The sequence below is a fragment of the Rhodamnia argentea genome, chromosome 7, assembly GCF_020921035.1.
Source record: "Rhodamnia argentea isolate NSW1041297 chromosome 7, ASM2092103v1, whole genome shotgun sequence".
Classification (NCBI taxonomy): domain Eukaryota; kingdom Viridiplantae; phylum Streptophyta; class Magnoliopsida; order Myrtales; family Myrtaceae; genus Rhodamnia; species Rhodamnia argentea.
Window position 1 is genome coordinate 7590869 of NC_063156.1, and position 16975 is coordinate 7607843.

The window sequence follows — 16975 nt, forward strand, 5'->3', positions numbered from 1 at the left end:
TCAGGGTTTTATCAAACACATTTCTCTGCCGGATAAGCTTCCGGCAAAGAAATGTAATTTCTGAAGTGTTTTCATGCGCACCCTTCGCTAGCAAGGGTTTGCGACCCTCGATCGAGGTAAGGGAGGGCGAGCAAGTGAGGCCTGCTAATCCACACCTACATCGAGGTGAGGGCTCAAAGCCTCTCGCCACGTCACATAGTGGTGGCATCACCACTTGGCACCTCCACAATGGTCGGCCACGCTGGCCCAGATTTGAGTGAGGAATCATAGCCTTGCATAGGTTGGGCCCATGGTTGGCATTTTTAACCCTTTTTTACTTTTTATTCTATTTTAATCAAGGTTGAGGAAAAATATATATATAAGCGTGGGTTAAAACCATATGGTTGTGAGCATTGATACACAACTTAGTTAATGTTGATAGCCACGTAGGAGAGAGAAACTAATAACTAAAGTCATGTCAATATTTTCCTTTAACCAAATTGGATTGAGTTAGTGCAGGAATTCGATTGCATCAATTCGATAAATTTTAAAACTTCATTGTTCTATCCGAAAGTTTTAGAACTCTATTTTCACTTTTGTGACAAGCTTTATAATTTTTTATGCAGTTATCCCTTATCTTTTAGAAAAAAGTATTACGTTTCTGAAACGTGGCTTCCCGATTAATCCCATGTGTAATAGAGGGCCAAAATGATTAATTTGGACGACCTTACATACTAGGCGAAATATATGGAACTTCACATAATCAAGCAAGAAGTCTCGGGAAAGATCTTGTTCTTGGCATACCTACTTTAACCTAGAAACATTAAATTATCTGGTAATTCTACGTTTTAGTAGAATATAAACACCCGACTTACGGTCTGTTCATTAACCCTAAGAACCAATTAAAAAAAATACCTAAAAAAATTGTCCCAAAGTACTATAATCCTCCTATAAATACTACGTGCTGTGAAGAACCCTAACCAAGACACTGACACAGATTTGCGACATCTTTCCCTTGTCTCTCTCTCTCTCTTTCCCATCTGATTAGCCCCTTCAGTCATGGCTTCCGGTGCAACCCTGAAAATCTACTTAGTCTTCTTCGTCTGCGCGATTGCGTCGAGATCTGCCTCGGCACAGTTGTCTGGCGAAGACTACTACGCGCGAAGCTGCCCGAGAGCGCTCGAGACCATCGGATCCGTCGTGGCATCGGCTGTGGCCAACGAGTCTCGCATGGGGGCGTCCTTGCTCCGTCTTCTGTTCCACGATTGCTTCGTCCAAGCAAGTCTCTTCCGCTTACTCGCTCCATTCTATCTTTTTAACTTTCACGTCCGGCTTCGTGCATGTTTCTGCATGTTCTTTCACGCGCAAACTTTTACTTCATTCCAATCCATATAAAGATTACTCCTCCACATTTATTTTCGAAGGTTCGTCGCATGTCTGCTAAACTCACTGCTGATTGAAATTGGCCGACATTATGGAGATTCGGATCTTTAAGGAATTTTGGAACAAGTGAGATATTATTTTAGTGTTTTTTTTTTTTTTGTCCATATCTTTGTTCTGCTCTAGCAAATGCAAAGTCCTGCTCTAACATTCCTTTCCGACTGCTCGTCAAAATAAATAAATAAAATTACTTTCGTACCTCATAGTTCATTATCTATGTGATCCTTTCTGGTTCGTTACATCTTGTAAGCTCAATAAGATGAAAAATAACAATTTTTTTTATAGGGATGTGATGCATCGATCCTACTAGATGACACCGCAAACTTCACCGGGGAGAAGACAGCGTTTCCCAATGTGAACTCCGCGAGGGGATTTGACGTGATCGACACCATCAAGTCGAAACTAGAGAAACTGTGCCCCGGCATCGTCTCTTGCGCCGACATCATAGTCGTTGCTGCTAAGTACTCCGTCGTTGCTGTAAGCACCAACCTTCGAAATCTCTTGAAACTCACCAAGATACTATTAATTCCCTAAACTTGGGTAAAAGTACCAAAAAAATCGTAAATCTATTGTATTGATGTCAATTCAGTCAAAAACTTTTCAATTGTACTAATTTAGTCTTAAACCTTTTATAATTGTGTCAATTGAGTTCATCCGGTCAATTTTAGCCCCAAATAGCTCACGTGAACGCCGACCGTCCTATATGGCGTGACCAGTCTCGACGTAGACATTTTTTAATAAACTATTATTCAATAATTGATTTCTTTATATTTTTTTAATAATTTTTTTCTTTGTTCTTTCATTTTGGCCGATGAGGGCCGCAATCCCTCACTAGATCCGGGCTATGGCCTTCGCAGCGACGTTTGCTGGCCAAAATTAAAGAAAAAATAATTAAATTTCTTTTCTCTTTCAAGAAATATTTAAAAATGTCTAGTCATGGCTGGTCCGGGTAGGCCATCTAACATCCACGTTAGCTATTTGCAATCAAAATTGGTTTGATGGATTCAATTGACACAAATATAAATGGTTTAAGATTAAATTAGAATAATTTAAAATTTTAAGACCGAATTGACATCAATGCAATAGATTTAAAAATTTTATGATTCTTTTCCCCTCTAAACTTATGCGGTGTCAATTGATTTGATGTTCAGTTGGGTGGACCGAGTTGGCGACTTCAGCTCGGAAGAAGAGATTCGACCACGGCGAGCCTAAACGCTGCCAATACCGACCTCCCAGCTCCATTTCTTAATCTCAGCGCCCTCATCACTTCTTTCTCTAACAAAGGCTTCACTGCCAAAGAAATGGTGGCGCTCTCGGGAGCCCACACCATAGGCCAGGCCAGGTGCACGACGTTCCGGGGCCGGCTCTACAACGAGAGCGACATAAGCCCGCCGTTCGCCGCGTCTTTAAAGACCAGCTGCCCCAGCTCGGGAGGCGACAACAACCTCTCCCCTCTCGACGTCACGACCCCGACGTTCTTCGACAACGCCTACTTCAAAAACTTGTTGGGCCAGAAGGGCCTGCTCCATTCGGACCAGCAGCTGTTCAGTGGGGGTTCGACGGACGCCCTGGTGATCGACTACAGCTTCGGCTTGGGTTCGTTCAGGAACGATTTTGCCGATGCCATGGTCAAGATGGGAGGCCTCAGCCCTCTCACCGGGTCTAGCGGTCAGATCAGGACGAATTGCAGAAAAGTCAACTGATTTCAATCCTGGCGTTTTCTATGACGTTGTAAGATCCTGCAGCATTTACATCGAATAATGGATCGCGTTCTCTGTTGAAAGGAACTTCGGCTCGTCAATTGAACACGACGTAGCGAGGAACCTAATTGTCATTTCCTGTGTTGGCAAAGTGTTTTATCTTAAATAATGCCACTTCTCGTAAGGAAGGCTCTCATATATCTCTCACGCTTTCGTATCGTCACGTGATAATTCATCCAATTAATTAGAGAGCGGTAACTTAGAAAGCAACTAATCTCAGTGTGATGCCGATCGAATGAGTGTATCATCATAATCAATTGCGATAAGCTCGATTGATCAAGTTTTTGGCACTTCTATGCTCAATCTGTCGTTTCAACTTGGGATCAAGAGGGAAGGAACTTCTCACGGTATAAGAATTAACAAGACCCCGACTATATTTAGTCCAATGCTAAAAGTTCTCATTGGCGGACAACTATTATGGCCTAATTTCCTATCAAATCCCCCACTTTAGGTTTAGTTTTAATTCTATCCCAAACCTTTTTGTCGAAAAAAATCCGTAGCTCCTTTAGGTGTAGTCCCGATTTTACCTCAAACTTTACTTTATCTAAAAAAAAGGTCACCAACTTTAACTCTAGTCTTAGATTTACCCCAAACTTTTTTTTGAACTAAGGGCAATGGGGGCTTATTAGGGACTAGTAATTTTTTTTTGTTTTGGGTCAAATATTAGGGACTAGAATTCGGGACAATTTTGGGACTATATCTAAAGTTAATGAATTTTTTAGACAAAAAAATTCGGGACAGATTTGCACAAAACCTAACGTTCGGAGTTTTTTTAGACGAAAAAAAAAGTTCAGACAAAATCAAAATCGAACCTAAAATTCAGTGTTCTTTTATAAAATTAGGCCTAACTATGATACCGGTCTTTCTACAATGTTGTGGCCTTTCGCATGGTAAAAGTGTTTACCGTTGATTGACAATCGTTAGATGACTGTCTTTTAATCAGTAATGATTTGGTTTTCCAAGTACTAATTATACTTATCGTTTAAGAAATAATTGAGTTCAATCTCTAGAGTATTATAAGATCTAATTGAAGTCGCTACAAAATATTTACTTGGGATCTAATCCTAGGTTTATTGCTTTAATTTAGTCGTGGTATTAAGAACGCGGGGATGAAGGATTCGTGTCGCTTGCATCTTCGTCTCAAACATAAGTCACGTCGATTCGTACTCCATGAAAATTTAATCTGACGTTCAGCAAAGAAAGATCAATGAACATGCAACGAAAGTAACTTGATTCATTTGATATACGAATTATGTCATGTCGTGTGCTCGGGCTTTGATGGACCCAAGCTTGGGCACAAGGGATCCAGGCACGGGCACAAGGGATCCGGACCATGCATCAGTGGATTTAGGCCTGAGCGTGTGTGGACTTGGGCCTTGACCTCGATGGACTCAAGCCTCAACCTTGATGGATTTGGGCATGGGCGCGGGCGATCCGGGCATGAGCACCGAGTCTTCGGCTTGGGCTCAATGGACCCAAACCCTAGCATGGAGGACTTAGGCAAGTGTCACGGGCCTAGAGTTTGAACCACGATTGTGCAGCGATTGGCGGTGATTTGGGTGGTGATTTGCAGCAGATTGAATGATGATGCACACAAGTCAAGCCTTGGTCCATGGATTGATCACACAATGCTCACGATTCGTTTTTTGCGGAGAGAGTGAGAGTGAACCGAGTGACTAAGTCGTGGGGAGAATGGATGACGTATGGATGACGTTTGTATTGATGATCGATAGATACAAGATGATTCGTGATGAAAAGTGATGCCGATGGTGAACAAGGTGAGTTACATTAGTGATGCTCGGGTCTATTTATAATACAAGATGGCCAGCAGCTCGCCTGATTTGTCATGTAGTGCTTGTCTTGTCTGCTTGGCATGGCTCATTTGAAATTTGAATGGTGCGCGCATTAATGCGGTGATTCTACTCCCCATGATGCGGAATGATGTTGTGACCAGACCCACTTGATGTTCTAGAAGGCTCACGGAGCGAGGGGTCGTGCGTCCGTTCAGCTACCCACTTGTATCGTAGGTCGCTCGCTGGGTTGTCCATGACATGATGCGCGACTTGATGTTGCACGAGTCTTGCATCGTGCGAGAGTCTGGCTACATGAGTCGTGCATCATCCACGAATTGATTCTAATCGATGTTTGCATCGTTCAACGACCGATGCATGGATGATTGTGATGCTCCGTTCGCTCGACCATCTTGGGCGATGCTTGGTCGAGTGGGGCTGATGTTAGGTGATTCACATGATTGACCACGAATTGATTCGGTGCATGGTCGGTTGATCGAATTACGGTCGATCCTCGAGTGAGGATTTTGTCGGACCGTGATACAAGGGCATTGGAATTTAGGACCCGAGCCGGACCTTGATGGGTTAGGGCACGGGCTCCGGAGTCCCGTGCCTCAACCTCAAGAAACATGGGTTTAGACGCACGGATTCGGACACGAGATATGGAGAATCGGGCCGGAGCCCAAGGACCCGGGCATGGCCTTTGTGGACTAAAGCCCAAATGCCGGGGACCCTAGCTCGAGTGCCGAGGACTTGATCACGGCTAATATAAACTCGGCCGCAAGTGCACGGGATCCGAGCACGGATACCAAAGTCCTACGCTTGGCCTTTGCGAATCCAGGCACGGGTGTGTCGGGGCATCACACACAAGCACTAAGCCGTGGCCTCGACCTCAATGGATATGGGCCCTGGCGTCGAGGACCCGGGCCCGAGCTCAATGGGTCCGGGCACAAGCACCGGGGACCCGAGAACAAGTTTTAGGGTTTTCGTGCCTAAGCGAAGGGTTTTTGGTTCAAGCGCCAATAGATAGTCATATTTTAAAAGTTTTAATTTTATAAATAAGAAATTATTTTCCTGAATTAGAAAAATATTTTCCGCTTACTTATTATCTTAGTAGTTCAAATGCTGAAAAATGAGAAAAGTATTTTTTTGAAAAATAAAATAAAATTCCGCAAAACAAATGAATCCAATGTCACATTACGTTGTTCAAGTAGTTTTTGCATGCACGAAGGCACCAGAATATGTGAATCCTTACAAGATACAAGTTTTTTAGTGGAGCCCATCAAGAGCTAAAGCTTATGTTGTGTCCACGTATGAGAAACTACGCGTAGGATGCGAATTAATTGAAATATAGATCACTTAAAATGTTGCGTCTCATCTCACGGAGATATCACATTTATTTCGTCAAGATTTGCCAAATTCAATTTAGTGTGATTCCCCCCGCCATGGCGGCCGGCGCGTGATGCGATTCGTACAGTCGCATGGGAGGAGGCTCCCGTGAAGAGAGGAAGAGGAAAGAAAATAAGCTGTGAGAGAGGGATAGGTAGATGTCGACCACAAAAAAAAAAAAAAAAGAAGAAGAAGAAGAAGAAGAAGAGAGCGCGATAGGGAGAGAGGGAGTTTAGCGAGTTCAATTGAGATTCGTCATATTCAGTTAGAAAAAATTCAAATAATGATATAAAGTGCCTTTAAATTTTTTTAAATAAAGATCTGAAGTAAACTTTATTTTAAATAAAAGTTTAAAAAGGCCTCGTTATTTCAAAAAAGGCTCTAACCAAATGCATTCTCGTTTTTTACACCCTTGCCCAACGCCGGCGATGGCTGAGGGAGGGAAGAGGAAAAGGAAAATAAAAAGAAAAGAAAAGGAAAATAGAAAAAATAATAATAAAGGACAAAAAAAGGCCACTCTTGAAATAATAAGAGCGTTCTTATTTGACAAAATTAAGGTAGGAATGTTTAGTGGGTGATGGCTACCATACCATATTTCTGGCTAAGGAGAACGTCGGCCCACTTAACACGTGGCGATCAACGAGTGGAGGGAACTTAACTTTGAAACGTTGACCTCTGAGATGTGGAATGGAGACAGCCGTCTCTCATTGTCCAAAAGAAGCTTTCGAGCAAACCGGGAGACAGACGCAGCCCACTGGAACTGAACCCGCAAAACAGGAGGAAGAAGGGCGAACGCTTTCGCCCATGGAAGTGCCGCTCCTGATGCTTCGTCTTCTGCATTTATACCCCCACACGCTCAAAGCTCACGACTTCACCACCCATCGAAGCGACTTCACCACCCCATCACCGTCGCTTCCATCGGAGCTGAGAACCGAACGCGGAGGAGCAGCGACGACATGTCGAGAGCCCTCGGGGACGCCGTCGCCAGGAGAGGCGTATCGGCTCATCGTCAGTGGTGGGATCGCGTGAGGCCGGCTCCCAAGGACCCGATCACCAGCGTCAGCCGGGCCTTCCTCGCCGACGCGAGCCCGAACAAGATCAATCTCGGAGTGGTACGCCGCGGCTCCCCCCCTTGCCCCCCACTCACTTTGCTGTTTTCTGTACGGCTCGCTCGTGAAAATGCTCGCTTGGCAGCGATATTGATTTGGCGGTCGTGCGCGTTTTGATGGGCGGTTTTGTTGGGGAATGCAGGGTGCTTACAGGGATGAAGAAGGCAAGCCTGTCGTGCTTCGGTGCGTGAAGAATGCGGAGGCTAAAGTCGCGGGCAGCGAATTCCTGTGAGTTCTCGATTTACCCCTTCTTGCTGTAAATGCCCGTGCTTTGTTTCTTGTTCTTAGTGGTGAAGTGATGACAAGATACTTCCATGTTTGAGTGTTGGGATAAACAGCTACTGGGGAAATGACTTGATCGTTAAAAAGATGTGTTTACGTCACCGCCTTATATGTTATGATCATCGAATAGGCCAATATAATCATATTCAGTACTTTAGTATTGTGCATTTTGTAACAGTTATTATATCATTTCGTTAGTGAGCCCATATATTTGGTCTAATGCTTTATTAATTAGTTCCAAAAGCACTGGCTGTGGGATTTTTGCGTTGTTGCTTGGAGCTTTGCCGTAGAAGAATGCAAATCGCGTAGTAAGCAGCTTTATGAGTAGGTAAACAACCATGACAAAATGAGGGATACCTTGCTAAGCTGCGAAGATTACCTAGGAAACAGTGTGAAGTGTTCTATAGGGTCTTCTCGAGATTAGCAGTGGATTGATATCCTCAATCTGAATGTGCGATGATGGATTTGCTAATTGATGGTGGCACCAATTTACAGAGGCAGTACCATGTCATTTAGGATGAGGTTTTATCTCATATTGATTGTGATGAGGAGTGTTGTTTATCTAGCTGACCAGAAAGGTTCCTTCTCATGGTTTGATATCCTTGTCAGGGAGTCGATTTCTGCTTCGGCTAACTCTAGACTGGTTGAGGAGAGCGTAAAATTGGTCTATGGAAAAGATGCAAATGTCATAGGAGAAGGAAGATTAGCTGGCGTTCAAACGCTCTCGGGAACTGGTGCTTGTCGCCTCTTTGCAGAGTTTCAAAGGCGCTTCTATCCGAGATCAAAAATTTATTTCCCTGATCCAACTTGGTCGAAGTGAGGGCGGTTTATGACTTTTAAACCCATCCGTGCATTCTTGATACAACTGATCATTGGCTTTGTCATTAACTTGACTAACCCTAATTGTTTTTGACATTCGAAACAGCCACCATAGCATTTGGAAGGATGCTGAAGTTCCTCAGAGCACCTTCTCTCACTACGACCCTAAGTCAAAGGGGCTGAATTTTCCAGCACTCGTAGATGATATCAAGGTAAGAATTGTACCCTTTTGATGATAATAGTATTAACGTCTCATACACCCACATGATTTTCTGATTAAGTTACAAAGAGTCGCTTTATCTTGCTGCCTCATAATTTCCTTCCCTGACTACAACTACCTGGACATTTTGTACGTGTGCAACTTCTATGGGGATATTATTTTCTGATTTTGGTATTTCTACCAGTAGAATGCCCCAGATGGTTCCTTTTTCTTACTCCATCCTTGTGCTCATAATCCAACCGGTGTTGATCCAACTGAGGAAGAGTGGAGAGAAATATCATATCACTTGAAGGTAATGTGACCTATGTACCAGCATGGCTATGCGAGAATCCGGCAGTTCTTGAACTGACTGTAAACATCAATGGTTGTCAGGTGAAGAATCATTTCCCATTCTTTGACATGGCTTATCAAGGTTTTTCAAGCGGTGATCTAGACAGGGATGCACAAGCAATCCGTACTTTTCTTCAAGATGGACATTTAATTGGTTGTGCTCAATCCTTTGCGAAGAACATGGGACTTTATGGACACCGAGTTGGTTGTCTCAGGTACAGATATATCTTGCACTCTTAAGTAGGATTCTCTCCTGCAGTGCTTTGGGAATAATTTGACAGATGGATCCTTGAAAGGGATCTTTCGTGGCCCAGCAAGTCCTTGCAAAGCTACAAGGCAGGAAGCGTTTAGGAAAGAGCAAAACATTAGCGACGAGAATTATACGAGGACTATTGTGTTTATAACAACTAAATTTATTTAGACAAAAATCCTCATGCAATGCACATCCACCTGCTATTCTAATGGTAGGATGAGGTGATGCAGATAGGCAATATCTAGCCATTGTTGCAATGCTAATCTATATGGTTATTTCATCTTTCTTTTCCTCTTTTTCAGCCTTCTTTGCACCGACACAGAGCAGGCAGTTGCTGTAAAAAGTCAACTGCAGCAGATTGCACGGGCAATGTACGGCAGTCCTCCTATTCGTGGTGTATTGCTGGTCTCGACAATCTTAGGAGATCCAGACACTAAGGCACTTTGGGTCGAGGAGTTGAGGGTAGCTTCCTATTCTTCTTCTGCAATGGTTTTCCCATTCATCAGTTTTCACAATTCATTTTGTCGTCATACTGTCAGACGAGAGCTGTTCTGACTTCTCTTAGCTTTGCCTGTATTTTGTTAGGCAATGGTAAATCGCATCTGTAAAATTCGGGAAGCTCTACGAGAAAGCCTTGAGAAATTGGGATCTCCTCTCAATTGGGAACATATAACAAACCAGGTTGGCATGTTTTGCTTTTCTGGTATAACTCCTCAACAGACAGAGCAGCTGCAGAGGAAGTTCCACATATACATGACTGCTGATGGCCGTATCAGGTACTACCTTGCTTCATACCTCAGGAGTGCATGTTACCTAATGTTGTTTTTGTGAAGAATTGCATTATTTGTTCCCCAGAGAGGAAATCTCCATTGAGTCAGTTTCCTATAAAAGCAGTCCTTAAGATGCCTTTGATCAGCTTCTCTTAAAGCCTGCCTTCACAAATGGCAGAATAAGTTGAAAATTGTCTTTTATTGACCGAAAGAGAGTTGAATTTTCTTTTTGCGGCTCTATCTGCCTGCATCTCATCAGCGGAGCACAACTTCCTTGAAATGAATCATCGATGGCATTTAAATAGCTTAAGCTGCAATCTGCACACCTGCTGGATTGACTGGCTTCGCCTTTTCACAGTTCTTTATTATGTGAAGTGTTGTGTTTTTGAACAGCATGGCGGGAGTTACAATGAGCAACATGGACTATTTGGCAAATGCCATACACGAAGTCACCAAATCTGGTCGAGAATCCTAGGTTCTTATCAAGACGTCAGGCTTTTAGCCGCTTTTCCTTTGCTACTGCCTGATGATTATATACGGTTGGACTGATGATATTGAACGGCTTAGGTTTCTTCAATGCGCATTGCCATAGAAGCATATAGGCATTGGACGTCGGAAAGAGACTGGCACTGGCAGTGATGTCACTGCATGCGAATGTGAGTTCATTGAAGGTGGCTGTTCGCGTAGGAGATATTTTGTATTCATGCATGTAGCATGCAATACTTAAGATGAACTGTGGTACTTCTCGGTGCTCTATTTGTGTTTAGGATCGTATTGACACAAACCTATAAGCTGTAATCATCTTTCTATCTAATAAAAGGACGATACCATCGATTGTGATCAACACCTTGAATCATGCATCCAATAGCATCGCATCAACCCGAGATCAGTGCGGAGTTTCGCACAGCGAGATAACTCTGTGAGTTCATTGATAGTGGCTGTTCTTGTAGGAGATTTCTTTGTATTCATGTAAGTAGCGTGCAGTACTTAAAAGAGTTAAGACGCAAAAGTGGTACTTCTCGGTGCTCTATTTGTGCATAGGATCGTATGACACACCCCTGTAAGCTGTAATCATCTTTGTATCTAGTAAAAGGACAGTATCATGGATTGTGATCAATCCCTTGAATTATGCATCGAATCCTAAGAGCATCGCATCAACCCCGAGATCAGGGTGGAGTTTGGCACAGTGAGATAAGTTGGTGTCGACTATGAGTCTCAGGTTGGAGACATGGAAGCGCCGGCATAATTAATCGACCGAACCGGGCTCTTTTAACTTTGGTCCCCAAGATGAAAACATCGAACCGGTTCCATACGAATGATGGATTATGCATGTAACCTTGTCCCCAGATTTTTGTTACTGAAGTCTCTTTCATCAGGTTCTGGTTTACCCCTGCTTGCTGAACAAAGTAATAATTAGTTGAGATGGCTAAGTACTAATCCAAAAACCTAACATGACTGAGATAAGCTTAATTAATAAAAAAAACAAGATTTCGTGAACATAAAAGCTTATGACGACACCAGTCGGTGTAGCTTTCAACTTGGAACCGGCCAAAAAATTTTTTTTTTTTTCTGCGGGAATATCCTCTGATAAATTCTTGTTGATCCTCTAATTTCATCTTGTTAGTTCTGTCTGTACCTCGACATGATTTGGCGGGTCTCCCGTTGAATATGCAGCCGATTTTATTCTAATCCATATGAAAACTTCAATTAACAGTACGGGTTCATGAAAAAAAATTGAACTTTGAGAGGAATCAAGGTTGAGATTTGGATCAAGAGCTCAGTAGCAGGTAGGATCACGATACTTCAAACTTAGACAAACTGAGACAAAATTACGATGTACGGTTACTAACGTAGAAATCTCCGACAGAGACCCTGTTTGGTTCAGCATTTGGCCAAGGGACTTTAAGAAAATGCAAATACCTTTGGGTTAAAAGCCGTTTTCAAAATGCAAGTAGTGTTTAGTAAAGTGTATTTTAAAAACACATTTGAAAAGCAACTTTGACGTAAATGTTGTTTGGTGAAAAATAAACTTTGTAAAATATTTTTTCTTTTTGAAAAAAAGGCGGCGGCGACGAAGGTGGCAGCAAAGAACGGCGGCGGCAAGCAGCGACAATGGCGGGCGGTGGCGGCGGCCGGTGGCGGCGACCGGCGGCTATCAGCGGCCGGTGGATCGACGACCAAACAATCGTCTGGCGGCGACGACGACCAGCCGGCTACCGACGACCGGCGGCGAGCGACGACGACAGTAACCCGGGTGGCTCCAGCGAAGACCGGAGACCGGCAGCAGCGGCAACCGTGATGGCAAAGAGGCGGCCACCGGCGGCAGATGGGACCGGGCAGAGGCGGCAACCGCAGCAGTGGATCGGGTCCCGACGCAGCGGCAGCCAGCGGTGACGGGCAGCCAATGGGCGATGGCGGTGGGCAGCGGCAAGTGAAGGTGACAAAATTAAAATAATAAAAAAGTTAGTTGCATTTCGCAAAAGTCTTTTAGCCCAAAGTACCTCTAGAGGTACTTTGGGCTAAAGGACTTTGGAGAGCATTTGAAATGCAATTGCATCTCGCTAAAGTGAGCCAAAAAATGAATCAAACAATATTTGTATTTAGCCAAGGGACTTTAGGGCCCTAATACTCATTTGGAATGTTGAACCAAACAGGCCAGAGTCAAAGCGATGGTGTGGGGAGTAAAAAAGCGACGAACTTACCCAACTGACTTCAACTACTCTTCCTCGCGGTTGCTCAATCCGACAGTCCAACCCCGACCCAGAATTGCCCGTAAGGACGAAAGGGAGAAGGTTGATAAAATGGTGCATGACAAACGGTTGATTGGCTGTGGCTTGGGCTTTCTCCATGATCAATTCCACTTAATCGCCGACCACCTCTCGTCGCCGCAGGTACTCTCTCTCTCTCGTCGCCGACGACTCGTTTAGTGTTCCTTCGCGCAAAAGAACGTTTTTTTGAGGCGTTTATGCTGCCTCATGTCTAATTTGAGCAGCGCGTGATCTTTCGTTTCTTATTGTCAACCTGGAACTCAACACCCAGTAGCTATATCCTATGAAACGTGCCAGTGCCCTTGATGGTGAATTCAAATGCCACAGTCCTCGCTTTGGTGTTGTCCATGAGCTGCAATTAGGCAGCTTTTTCATAGTGTATGAAGTGTTGTTAGCGGCCTTTTCCTCCGGATTTGAGGTGGTACTTTTGGAATCTCTGAGGTACTGTACTGGGGTATGTGCGGCGGAATGGGATTCGAATATATGTGGCTGTGTTATCACCAATTGATTTCACATGCACCCAAGAAGGCTTAACAAGGTGTCATGGAGGGAATCAATCATTATAACTGACATGATCAGCCTGATGGTTGAGTGCATACCCGTGTCGCTCCTGTCCGAGAAACGGTGCAACATAGGTGCTGGTAGAATAGCAGTGTTGAGGTCGCCGACTCTGGTTTCGAAGTTCAATTGGCTGTAGAATTCACGTGCGGGCTTCAATTCTACTCCTCGTGTTGTTTTGCATATATTATATGCTTTTTCGATGTGTCGTTTTTTGATTAAGGTGCGAATTTCTGTCTGCGTCTGTTGGATGTGGATACTTAAATCTGTACAATTGCTGTTATGTCTCAGGTATCATGGGAGTGAAGATAGGATTCCTGTTTCTTCTTGTTTTGAGTGCACTTGCAACCCTCAACGCTAGGCAACTGCCACGCAATCTTGAAGGTACTCATTGAGTTTGCTTTTGATTTACCTTCATTTCTTTTTGCTTGGTTTCTGGATCTTCGTCACTAGTGATAGAGACATCTGCTTCCCTGCACTGAAGAACAGTGAAAAACTTGTTTAACTGTCCATGATAAGAGCATTACTCAATGTTTAAAGGTTTTCTTCATATATGTTTAAAATGTTTTTCTTTACACTAGTGTTGGCAAGCATGCTACCTTCCTTATTCCGTGTCCTTTAGTTATCTGATGTCAAGTGCTAGTAACAACATTGTCTCTGATCCAGAAAACGATACTTCATTAACAAAATGAAAATTTTAGTTTTAGAAATATCTAACAAAAAATTGCCTATCAAACAAGTATGCTAAAATGTATTTGACCATGCATTCGCTATAATTAAATCACAAATCATGAGCAAGGAGTTTCAGCAAATGCTTGTAATGAACAATTATTTCTGTCTAATATTATTATCAGAATATCATTTGCTATCTTTGACTGAAACTATATAAAGGTGTTATTAGCATGTCATGGGGTGATAAAATTCTACAAATAATGGCACGACTTGTTATGAGATGACATAAGCAAAAGAGGTGTTACATTTGGGTTACTAAGTCATGTTGATCACACCAGCTACCGCTGAAAAGGTGAACGCATATTGTCCTCTTACGAATTTTAACGAGCTATAATGTAATAGCTGGTGCAACTTGTATATTTTGATGAACATTTGTTTGCGTCAGCTGACAAGGAAGCAATCTTAAAATCTATGCGACTGATGCCAAGTCTTTGTTTAACATTCTTGCATTGCATGACAAGTTACCTGTGAAATATGGCCGATTGTATTTTGCACCATTTCGTAGAAACTGTCTGACATATTGATACAGTAGCAACTGAATGATGCTTTTACATTTTGTGTTCAGCAATGCAGTACCACATGCTGGAAAAGGGAAGTTCAAGGAATGGAGATGTGTGCGCATGGTGTGAGGAGTACGCCGCATTGACACTCAAGTATCTGCACAAGAATAAAACTCAATCTGAAGTAATTGAACTTCTTCACTTGACCTGCTCCCAAGTTCCGATGTTCAAGACAGAGGTCTCTCTCTCTTATCTCTCTGTGAGACTATTGAACTCCAACCAGTTGAATTGTGGATGCCTATTATTGCCAGTTGTTCCATTGCTTTAACCTTGTCATTTTCATCTGCAGTGCATTATTCTGGTGGATTACTATGTTCCAATTTTCTTCTTAGAGGTTTCTTCAATGCAACCTGAAGAGATCTGCAAGGATATCTCTCTCTGCAAATCAGCGGAGAGAGTTTCTCCAAAGCTTAAGGAAGATAGTTGTGAATTTTGCCATGATGCTGTTTCGCTAGTCTTGGATAGGTTGAAAGACCCTGATATTCAGGTTGGTACTTCTTGCATTATGGTAGTTTGTATGTATTGAGCAACGCTCAACCACATAAAGCCATTTTGTTCTTGTACTTATCCCTGGTAAGGGACTAGATCTTTCGCTTGGCCACCTTCAGGCACAAAGAAACAAGATGAATGCTTTCCTTCTTGTTACACTCCATGAATCTTGCCACTGGAATGACAACTAATATGGTTCTCATATTGACCTCAGTTGGACATAATTGAACTACTCCTGAAGGCTTGTGATTCCCTTGAGAGCTACGAGAACAAGGTAAATCTGCTTTTCTCACGTGAATGTGCACTCACGCACATTTATGTATGAAAATCTTAGACAAGCACAGTATAGTTCCCTTAGCCACGTTTGTTTTCTTTTAATCCATGCTAATATAGATGGGCTTTCCAACAACTCTTCCTAGAAGGAGTTTCTTGAACATCAAGAATTTTCAGTTCTTTGCGACAGAAGCCGTCTAATTCAAGTCAAAAGCATGAATGATTTACTCTTGCATAAAAGCTCTCGTATCTAGTTCTCTCTCCCTTTCTCCGAGGCAGCAGCACCTTAATAACGATTTACTGTTTGCTTTTTGCAGTGTAAGAAGATGGTCTTTGAGTACGGGCCACTAATTCTTGCCAACATGGAACAATTTCTGGAGGCAGCCGATGTGTGCGCCGTGCTGCATGTGTGCACAAAGTCCGAAATCGAAGTTGAAGAACCAGTACCCACCAAGGAGACGCCATTGCTATCCGACTCTTGAAGCTTCGTCATACGGGACGCATAGTTCACGTATGTCCTGAAATGTGCGTTTCATTCGCCATTGCATATGCACAATCACAACCCTACGTTAGTGTCATTACACATGACCTGGTAGAGCTGGAAGTGAAACCTCATAATGACAGATGCATATGATATTAGACGTAGAAATGCGTCATCTGGAAGTGTTGGTTAACCGTTGCTGCGATAGCTAGTGCTGTAGTAACACCTGGCGTCATCGATGTCCTACTTATGTTCACTGACTATGCTTGTTATACAATAGTTGTATCAGTCGGACAAACGAACCTCGATCTAACTACTTAGATTCTGCTTATCCATCGTTACGGCGCATGTATAGAGTGGTCAGTTTGGCGTTCCCTTATCCCCTCATTCTTTTCTTCTGGCTGATGGCTGAATTCGTTCTTGTTTAGCTCAAGAGACGTGGATAAACTAGTAAACTGATTTTGTGCTACGCTGCCCAAATTTGCTAGTGGCATAAAAGAATACCACTGAGTGTTGTGATTTGTGTCTTCGACCCATTCAATTTGCACAATTTTAACGATTATATGGCGAATTTTGCTCAAAAAAAAAAAAAACCCCATCATATGGCGAATGCGAAATTAGTAACATGAGTGTGATCGGCAAGGATTATTTCCTCCTCTTGCCTTCAGGACAATGAGTTCCAGACCGTCTCTGTATTTACTTGGCATGACTGAAAAATGTTAAAGCCCAGGGAGTGTTGATGCTTAGTGAGAAACAACTCTCCCCACCCCTCTTTCTCCGCTTCAAATTCGAAAACAGTTCTCCCTACATCTCTCCCTCGAGGGAACCCCCGGTGCAGGACAACCCTATAGCAAAAGGTCACGAAGCAAATAGTTGGGGACTGACCACATGGTCAAGACACCGCCTGGCCCAACGGTCCAGAGTGCCATAGTGCCAGGATATGTCAAAATAAATCACAGGACTGGGTGCACGA

At 43.2% G+C, this 16975-nt stretch overlaps 3 protein-coding genes across 4 annotated transcripts; all 3 read left to right on the forward strand.

Moving 5' to 3' along the window:
- The first annotated feature begins 1029 nt into the window (after nt 1-1029).
- LOC115746925 (cationic peroxidase 1-like) lies at nt 1030-3239 on the forward strand. The gene is made up of 3 exons (XM_030682911.2): nt 1030-1257; nt 1705-1896; nt 2571-3239. Exons 1-3 carry the CDS (start codon nt 1039-1041, stop codon nt 3120-3122), a joined length of 963 nt encoding a protein of 320 aa, XP_030538771.1. The 5' UTR covers nt 1030-1038; the 3' UTR covers nt 3123-3239.
- Nucleotides 3240-7093: 3854 nt separating this feature from the next.
- Nucleotides 7094-11258, forward strand: LOC115746900 (aspartate aminotransferase, mitochondrial-like). Its single transcript, XM_030682862.2, has 9 exons — nt 7094-7470; nt 7610-7695; nt 8359-8565; nt 8675-8780; nt 8976-9080; nt 9161-9333; nt 9674-9833; nt 9957-10147; nt 10535-11258. Exons 1-9 carry the CDS (start codon nt 7315-7317, stop codon nt 10614-10616), a joined length of 1266 nt encoding a protein of 421 aa, XP_030538722.1. The 5' UTR covers nt 7094-7314; the 3' UTR covers nt 10617-11258.
- Nucleotides 11259-12898: 1640 nt separating this feature from the next.
- Nucleotides 12899-16333, forward strand: LOC115746901 (prosaposin-like). 2 transcript variants are annotated; one of them, XM_030682863.2, is made up of 6 exons: nt 12899-13032; nt 13759-13851; nt 14765-14937; nt 15049-15246; nt 15463-15522; nt 15839-16333. In XM_030682863.2, the coding sequence occupies exons 2-6, from the start codon at nt 13764-13766 to the stop codon at nt 16001-16003; spliced, it is 684 nt and encodes a 227-aa protein (XP_030538723.1). In that variant the 5' UTR covers nt 12899-13032; nt 13759-13763; the 3' UTR covers nt 16004-16333. The 2 variants fall into 2 exon arrangements, with proteins under 2 accessions (XP_030538723.1, XP_030538724.1); XM_030682864.2 differs by lacking the exon at nt 12899-13032 and having other exon boundaries at nt 13740-13851.
- The last annotated feature ends 642 nt before the right edge of the window (nt 16334-16975 follow it).